At 46.6% G+C, this 9,763-nt stretch overlaps 1 protein-coding gene and 1 pseudogene across 1 annotated transcript; one reads left to right on the forward strand and one right to left on the reverse strand.

The window, feature by feature from the left end:
* Window positions 1-3,208: 3,208 nt before the first annotated feature.
* LOC119315340 lies at window positions 3,209-5,311 on the forward strand (annotated as a pseudogene).
* A 1,735-nt stretch (window positions 5,312-7,046) lies between these two features.
* LOC119315341 lies at window positions 7,047-8,799 on the reverse strand. Its single transcript, XM_037589977.1, has one exon. It carries the CDS (start codon window positions 8,042-8,044, stop codon window positions 7,172-7,174), a length of 873 nt encoding a protein of 290 aa, XP_037445874.1. The 5' UTR covers window positions 8,045-8,799; the 3' UTR covers window positions 7,047-7,171.
* Between the last annotated feature and the right edge of the window lie 964 nt (window positions 8,800-9,763).

The following is a 9,763-nucleotide window of genomic DNA, read 5'->3' on the forward strand; positions in this document are numbered from 1 at the left end:
GTGTAAGCATATTATTATTGTGGAATGTGTAACTATTTGTTCAGTATTTACTTTGATACATACGCATGCAGTGATGAATGTTTCTCTTGGAGAAAGTTGACTAGAGGAGGACACATAATAAGAAAAAGCAATCTGCAGTCTGGCACACTCAAATCTGTAACTATTTGCAGTCTAGCAATCTGTAACTCCAAGTCTCCAACCCAGGATCGCAAGTATCCACAGAAAACAACACTGGCGCTGAGAGAAAATTCAGAAATGTCAACAAAGCTAGCACTACAATGTGGCACGAATTAAGCACCTGCTCCGTGGTTTCTACAATATACCTCGGCAAAGGGCTCACGTCACGTTCGGCCTTGGTCGAATCTCCGGTCCCCTGCCTGCCTGGCCTCCTCGGACCAGCTGAGGCGGGAGGCGAACCGCCGCACGCCGCCGTAAAGGGTCGCCGCGTGGACGGATTTGAACTTAAAACGAGACTAGCGAACAATTAAACATCAACCAGGCGCCCAAGTATTATTTTTTTCCTCAGACTTCCTTTTTTCAGATATATACCTTTTGAGTGCGCGACACTGGACCTGTTTCCTAGCCTCCGGTGTCCGTCCTCCAGCGAGCTTAGCGAACTCGGAGCAGCCGGCCCACCGCCACGCGGGGTCGCCGGGAGTCGCCGCATCCCCCTCGCCAGAGAGCTCCGGGAGGGGGAGGCTTGGTTCGATTTCTGCCTGGCCACTGGCCACTAGAAGTGGGAGTGCGGCGGTGCGGCCACCCTCGGGACGCCGGCGCACTGAGTTGGGCAGGACTCGACGTTGGGCCGTATGGGGGGCAGTATCTGGGTTGGCTTACAGATAACAGTTTGGGCTGGCTTCATCTTGGGCTTCAAATTGGGTGGGCTTAGAGATGCTTCAATGCCTAAAAAAGAGATAAAATTGTACCTGCTCCTTTTTTTGTGGGAAAGGAACTTTTTTTGTGGGTATTGCCAAGCCAGCATAAAAATATCCAGCCATTATATGTACGATGTTGTAGGAGTGTGACTAACAACATTTGCATGGCAACTTATCTTAGCTAAGCTTATTATTGCACATATTCCTTCTGGTTGTCCACAAATGATCAATTTTGATTTCTAAAAAAAATGATCAGTTTCTGAAAACTTTTTTTTCCTACCAAAAAAAAACTTCTTACAAGCTTTGCAAATGTAGTAGTGTTTTGAGTATACACATACTAATTCTTTTATTTTAATTTTAAACTAATGATGTGGGTTCCAAGATATGACACAAGTGGGCATTTACACGCAATGATATACACCCCTATAAATATTAAGTGTAGAATGATATACACCCCAAGTGTATTTACGATTGGTTGCCTTGTATTTAGCCGAGCCGAGCTAGAGAGAAGTTGGTATGAACTTTTGCTCGTCCAACTAAAGCTAGTTGCACTGTTGTATGAACTTCTGCAAGTTGACCTAAACTAACTCAATTGTACATATCTTAACCTAGGGACCAAATATGTGCATGTAGAAGTAAAAATAATAATTTAGAATTTCAGTTGATGTCTTGTGTTTCCAGCAAGTGGTTTAGCTGAGAGATTGACAACTCTAGCTAGTAAAAAAATGACAACTCTCGCAATAGATATTGGCAAAGCATGACACTCTCAAGTGAGCTACTCAACTATGCTCAATCCAAATGTGAACAATAAAGAACACTGGAGTACGTAAACACTGGTTATCACAAAACTTGATTCTGAACTAGTACAACACTATAGGCAACATGCTTCCCTTTTAACTCTTACGTACTACCTAGAAAAAGAACACATGCCCACCAAAATTTACATTTTTTTCAGTAACCTTTTAGAAGTTATACTGATAGGTGTTCTGGTCGGTAAGTAATACTGTATTAAATATAATAAATTCAGCAGCGGTCAATTGAGGTTGAGAGAATAAGCTAAATACCTTATTCCATGTGCAAAGGGTTCATCTCTCTACTCGAGATCTGCTTTCCCCATCGGAAGTTCATCTTCAGCCATTTGGTTGTTTTGGGTTATGTTTGATGAGATCATAATCATCAAAGAAAACAACATGACATGTCACAGGGGATTTGGAACTAGATGTCGGATACACATATTAATTATTATATTGGTCTAAATGGGTTGGCCCACAGGTTAAAGGTCATACATGCATCTAACCATGCATTAACCTTTCTGAGGTCCATAAACCAAAAGAAGAGGTACACCTCTTTGTCTAATCCACAAGATTTGCTTTTCTTTACTGTGGTGGGATGTATGAGGGAGACCATGTCACCGAAAAATGCTTTGACTTTTTTTTCGGAGACCCTACCTCTTTTTTATAGGGAGCGGGAACCCTACATCTTTGTCTAACCCACACTATTTGAACCTCAGTCTTGCTGCTTAATTGCTAAAGGCTTACTCTTACTTGTTGGAACCACTATACTTGCGACCATGTCAAAGGCGATCTACTATGCTCACAGACACATATCCATCAACTGACAGTTTGAGGGGTCCGGCTATAGATGCTCTAAGCGTTCATAGACACATGCCCATCAGCTTACGATCTTCTCCTTCCAAGTGGGGAACTGTGACTCTGTGAGGTGGACTTTTTGTACAAAGCAATAAGAATTTGAGGTGGGCTTTTTGTACAAAGCAATAAGAATTCGAGACCCCCACAAAGTCATAAAGTGGTACGCGTGCAGTTGCAATCTTCAAAGTCTGTTGTCATGCTTCTGTACGTCATAATAAACAGAATAATTTGTAAGAGAAGATTGCATCTGAAGTAGGAGCAAACCTTAATAGCATCCACGCTAGATTTAATATGAAATGTTATTACCCACATGTACAATGATCCATGACATATATGCACTCCCATTGAAATACAATGACACTCTACTTGACACCAAATATTATAGCCACTCAACTACCAGCGAGACACCGGTAGTCAACACTCGACTTAACACGGCATATTATTAGCAACTCGGAAAAAAAATTAGGTGGCATCAAAATGACATCAACAAAAATTTCAAATAGAAATATTCAACAAAACTGACAGAATCCGAATGGACAGCTCTTGTTTTTTTTATTTAGGAAATGGTAGTTTAGCATGCTTTCAGAATGGACAGTTTCAGGAAACTGTCAAACAAAAATATTCAGAATGGGCAGTTCCACCACAACACCATGCAGCAACTATTTTTCATATAGCAGGTACACCAAGAAATTTCACATGCCTTCACTTGGCTTGGCTCTCGTGCTGCTGGTCTCTTAGACCAGCTCCTGCACCGAGCAGGAGAAGAGCTCCCTTCTCCAGCTCCTCGCCGGGCTCTCGCAGGACGGCGGCCTCACGACGTCGTGGCGGCACGACACCGTCTGCTGCACATGGGAAGGGATCACCTGCAACCAAGATAGGAAGGTCACTGATGTTTCGTTGGCTTCTCGAGGCCTCGAGGGGCCCATCTCGCCGTTCCTTGGCAACCTCACCGGACTTTTGCGCCTCAACCTTTCCCGGAACTTGCTGTCTGGTGGCTTGCCACTGGAATTAGTGTCATCCAGCAGCATCCTTGTTCTTGACATCAGCTTCAACCGCCTCACAGGAGGCCTGAGCGAGCTGCCATCTTCAACCCCTGCGCGGCCTCTGCAGGTACTCAACATCTCAAGCAACTGGCTTACAGGCATATTACCAATCACAACATGGGAGGTGATGAAGAGCCTGGTCATTCTTAATGCTAGTTCCAACAGATTTACTGGTCAGATACCAACTACACAATGTGTTAGCGCGCCATCTTTTGTTGTGCTTGAGCTCAGTTTCAACCAACTCAGTGGGAACATCCCTCCAGGACTCGGTAATTGCTCGGTGCTGAAATTGATTGGTGTTGGCTACAACAACCTCAATGGCACACTTCCAAATGAACTCTTCAACGTAACCACGTTAGAGCACCTCTCGTTGCCTAACAATAGGTTAGAAGGAGCTCTCGATGGCATTAGCAAGCTCACAAATCTGGTCACCCTTGATCTTGGCGGGAATGAGCTCAGCGGCAATATTCCAGAGTCTATAGGTGATCTGAAGAGATTGGAGGAGCTGCATTTGGAACACAACAACATGTCAGGGGAGCTGCCAGCAGCTCTAGGCAACTGCACAAATCTTGTAACAATTGACCTCAAGGCAAACCAATTTAGCGGAGAACTTACCAAGGTCAACTTCGTAAGCCTGTCCAATCTAAAAAAACTAGATCTTCTTTCCAATAACTTCACCGGCACAGTTCCAGAAAGCATATACTCATGCAGCAAGCTGACGGCACTACGGCTATCTTACAATCCTTTCCATGGTCAATTGTCAGAAAAAATAGGCAATCTGAAGTCCCTCTTATTCCTATCACTTGCTAATAACTCTCTTACAAATATCACAAGAACACTTCAGATGCTTAGCAGTTCCAGGAGCCTCACCACCCTTTATATTGGGTGCAACTTCCTGCATGAGACCATGCCAGAGGATGTCAGCATTGATGGTTTTCAGAACCTCCAGGTTCTTTATATAAATCATTGTTCATTGTGTGGAAAAATACCTGATTGGCTATCAAAGCTACCGAATTTGGGGATGCTATTTTTGCAAGGCAATCAACTAACTGGACCGATACCTGAATGGATCAGCAGCCTAAATTTTCTCTTCTCTCTAGATATATCAAACAACAGCCTTACAGGGGAAATTCCAAGGGCCTTAATGGAGATGCCAATGCTAGAATCAGATAATACTGCACCAAAGGTATTCTTTGAGCTGCCTATTTGGAACAAGAACCAATTTCTGCAATACCTCACGCCCAGTGCTTTTCCTAAAGAGCTTAATCTAGCCATGAATAATTTCACTGGTATGATTCCGGTGGAGATCGGTAGGTTACAAGGACTATTTTCACTTAACTTGAGCTCCAACAGATTATCTGGAGAGATACCAGAACAGATCTGCAATCTCACGAACCTGCAGATGCTCGACTTGTCTGGTAATCATCTCACTGGTAAGATTCCAGCTGCATTGAACAATCTGCACTTCCTTTCCAGATTCAACATTTCTAATAATGACCTAGAAGGCCCTATTCCAAACATGGGCCAGTTCAGCACGTTTCCGGATTCTAGCTTTGGTGGAAACCCAAAACTGTGTGGCCCTATGGTTGCAAACCATTGTGATTCGGCAGAAGCAAGTCCAGTTTCCATTGACCCTATAAAACAGATTGGTAGTGAGGCCATCATCTTTATGACCTCCTTCGGTGTTTTCTTTGGAGTAGGAGTCCTATATGATCAGAAAGTCTTAGCTAGACATTTTGGCTGAAACCATGTAACCGTTATCACCGTTAACAAATGGTTAATATTTGTAAATATTGAGTATAGAATATAAGAACATTTGACTCTGCAGTCCAGTAAAGAAAATCTACAGGGAAAGCACACAAGAGGCGCTCCAATGATAACTTATCACAAAAAATGTCATTTTTCATCTCCTTTGTAGCCTCTCCTGCCTAAAGCTGATTCAGTAAGAATACTTTTCTTTAATGATAACCAGAAATAAATCTTGATTTTCAGAAGTACTCTAGCACTTATATTAGAGTCAGATGTTTAAATTGCCATGTGTAAAGAGCTAACCAGAAGCCTTGCAAATCAGACCAACTTTGTGTCTCTGTTGTTGTCAAGTACACCCCTGGTGCAGGCTGACTTCATTTCTTCCTACGTAAGTAGGGTGTCTCGCCCAAAAGCATCCTCTTGCACTGCTAAAGTAAATAAGTTAGACACAGACACCGTGGAACCACTAATTTCAGAGCAATCATGTACTGTTTCATGTCAGAATTATTTTTACTGATTCTCCCATGAGCTAACAGCATGCTGCATAAGAAAGCAAGTAGGCACCAAATTCTATTTTCAATTGCGAATATGCATCAAGAAGATCATGTGACAACAGATGTACCATGATAAAAGAATGCAAATATATTCTAGGCATGACAGGTTGAAAAATGTCTAGCACAGGTAGCATAGGGGAAGGTATAAAAGGGTGCATCGGGAGATCAGACGATCCTTGAATTACATAGGAAGGCATTTATTTTTTTGCAAGAAACATAGGAAGGTGCTTATTCTAGTAGAAAGCCAATGGCGTTAAACTGGTTTGTCATTGTCAATGTTAATCACTTCCTAGTATTATCAGCTAAATATGTCAGCTATCTATGCACTTAATACTCTAAGGGCATAAAATTATAACCCCCAAGCGTGCAAGATCTGTTTTGCACAAACACGATCCCCCTAAATAGTAAGTACTTTTGGTTTGTGGACTCGAAAAACTCAATGCAACAATACGATAAGCGGGAAAAAACAATATTGTCAAACAATCCATATCCTACTTTCAGCATGGCCTGAATCATATATGATAGCATCATACTATTTGGTTGGCGTAAAAGCTGCGCCAGGAGCTGGTGGAAAATTCACCTTCCACTTGCATTATTCCATTTCGCAGTGTTAGTGTGAGAGACATTGATTCAACAGACTTGGCTCCTAGCAGCAGCAGCCGCAGGCCGCTGGCTCGTTGACCTCAGGTTGAAGTGCACTGCCACGGGTCAGAGCTTGATGATGGCGAGGAGGGCGAGTGGCGGTCGGCGGCGTTGGGGAGATCTGGCCGCTGGGCGACGTGAGACGCACCTGCGGGTGAGCCGCGGGCCGCAGCGACGGGGAGAGCCGCCGGTTGTACGCCGACGCGGCGGGGAGGTCAGCGGGGTCGAGGAACGCGGCTCCGGCGGCTGCCCGCCCTGCGGCGACAGATGCTAGGGCATCGCCGGGGGGAGAGAGATATGCAGCCGAGGCGCCAAAGGATGGCAACGCGGCCCAAGGAGCCTGGCCGCCTTCCACAAGAGCTTGGCCGCCGTGAAGGAGGCGACTACACCTGTCCTGCTCATGCGGTCATGCCCTCAAGGTGTTTGCGAGAATGTCGTCTCTGTTTGCAGAATGCACAGTATGCCGTGTCTGACACTTATTTGCAGAATGCAGAACACCATCATTTCATTCCATCGCAGATAAGATCAGTGCCAAGCTCGATAATGGATGGTCGCAATTGTATTAAGCATAGTCCACCTAGCTACATACTGAAAACAGCTTCAATCTTGCTGATCAGCATAGTCGACCTAGCTACACACTGAAAACAGCTTCAAGCTCCTTACTGATCAACGAGCATCGGAGCGACTAAGCTAGCTAACACTTTAGCGACCTTGTGCTTATAGAGGAAGGTTGGAATGGGCAGCTCGCTCGGATCCGGCGACATGATGAAGGTCGGCATAGGCAGCTCGCTCGGGTCCGGCGACACCATGAATGTCGGGCCAGCGAACAAGGATGCCTCCGAGTCCACCTCCATCTTAGCCAGAGCCTTTGGCTTCTTGTCGGGCCGGTCCATCAACGGAGCGAGGCCAGCGAAGGGTGATGCCTCCACCACGGTACGAGGTGTCGCCTTCTTCTCCGACGCCACAGGGCCAGCGAAGAGTGTCGCCACCGAGTCTGCCACCATCTCAGTCGTAGGCTCTGCCTTCTCCGAAAGGTCGATCGACGGAGAAGGGCAAGCGAAGGATGTCACCACCGAGTCTAGCTCCATCTCAGTCACAGGCTTTGTCTTCTTCCCGAACCGGCCGGCCGACGGGGCGGGGCCGGCGGAGATTGATGCCTGCGAAGCTGCCACCATCTCAGCCGGAGGCCTCGGCTTCTTGTCGCACCGGTCGACGGATGGCGCGCGGCTCGCCGGCCTCTTCCAGTTCTCTCTCGGCGTCTCCACGCGGCCGAGGCGCTCGACGCCGCCGTTCAAACTCTCGGCACGGCGGAGCGTCTTGTCAGTGGCCCAGCTGGAGCTCCGGGAAGCACGTCCGGGAAGGTCGATCTTGTCTCTGATCCAGCTTCTGCTCATCGAGGCACGTCCAGGCTGCTGCTTCTTGGTGTCCAGCTCCACACGAGCCGTGTACACCGCCGGAGGAGGCGTCAGGAGGAGGCAGCGCGCCGGGGTAGGCAACAGCGGCGGCAAGGTCGCAGCGACATGGCTAGCCATCTCTGCAAAACACAGGACACAGCAAAGAACAGAGAGACCAAGTGATTGCACAAGCGAAACAAGTAAACAGAACAATTGCGATGCTGAAATTCAGATGATGACCGGAGAAGAAAGAGGAAACTCGCCGGATTCTTTGCTCGCCGTCGGCGAGAGAAGCTCGCCGGGTTGTTAGGTCGCCAGGAGAACGTCGCGCGTGATCTATCGAGGGGACGGCTTGCTCGTCGGATCGAAGGAAAAGTGCGATCTATCCCCGCAGCCCGGCTGATATAGATCGACCCCCGATGCCCCGCCGCGTAGAAACCACGCAATCCGAGTTCGGCTCGTAACCGCCGCCAGCGCCGCCGCCCGTGGTCCAACCGCCGGAGCCACCAGCGACGCACTCATCCGATCTTTCCTCCTCTTCGTCGGTGGCCTGGGCATCCCGCGGTGGCGCGACTGCGCCTGCGCCTCCATTCCGCCGCCGCGTGCCATCCTGGCTCGGCATCGCGGCCGTCGTGGCCGCCGAGCTCTGTTACCCGCATGAGTCGCAGCTGTAAGAACCACGGTGAGGAGTCGCAGCAGCGACGAGATGCTGGCCGGGGTTGTTGCTTTCCTCCTGCGCTGATTGCTGCTCTTCCACGCTGCTCCATGGGTGGTCAGTTGTTGCGCTTGTCAAATGTTTGATGAAATGCTTGAGCAGGATGCCCGGTCCTTTCAATCAATTTGAGCAGAAGCAACTCCAGTAGTTCAATGTTAATAGAGCGAAGGGCGGATGCACATTCACGAGTTCACCATGTGTAATCACTAATTAATCTAGCATAATAGGACTAAAGTCTACACTGACAAATAAGCTGGCACCTTAAGCCACCTACGATTCTCAAACTGAACAATCGAAACTGCATTTCTCAGTTATTGTTGGTGTGCATTTGTTAATTCCATGATAGATGCATATGTAACTTGGCGGCTTCCATGTATTATAATCCACTGAAATTGTTTGAAATTTGTGACTGGTTGCTTTTCTGCTTCATTCTATAAAGTGGGGCAGGGGGACCCCTTTCATTAAAAAAAAACTAAAATGGTTCGAAATGAAAAAGTCAATACAATGCTCATACAATTTGTTTATTTTTTGAAAATAAAATCCATTTGAAAAATAGATAATTCATGAGCTTATTATGTAAGTAGCTTTGAGATTCCATCTATAAATAATTCTATTTTAATTTGTAACCCATGTCTTACCCAATTCATGACTTGTATTATTATGGTTATAATGCTTTAACTCTTGCGGTGCCTTCCCAGGTGCCGCTGTCGACTATCGGGATCACTGCCAATCTCATCAAGGCTGAATTGTGCAACTACATCGGGGATTGCCATGACAGCACCTTCTCCTGGAAGGTTCGAGAGGTTTTTGCGGTTTTTGATTCTTCAACTACATCCAATTATCAGAGGTCTCCTGTTGGTTTTTGCGGCTTCCCTTCCGCTGTGATGGAGTCAAACTTGACAGATCTAGGGTAGGGGGTCCCAAGCTGGTAGCCTTAGGATGATGGTAATAGGGCAAGGGGGACACGATGTTTGCCCATATTCAGACCCTCTCGAAGATGTAAAACCCTACGACCTACTTTGTTTGTATTGATTATGGATGGGGTACAGAATACATGTTGATCCACCTCGAGATCGTGTATAAATGAGTTGGTTTTTCTCTACGGACTACACCCCTCTGTTTATATAGACGCCTGGGTACCT

Source organism: Triticum dicoccoides, chromosome 6A (assembly GCF_002162155.2).
Source record: "Triticum dicoccoides isolate Atlit2015 ecotype Zavitan chromosome 6A, WEW_v2.0, whole genome shotgun sequence".
Taxonomy (NCBI): Eukaryota; Viridiplantae; Streptophyta; class Magnoliopsida; order Poales; family Poaceae; genus Triticum; species Triticum dicoccoides.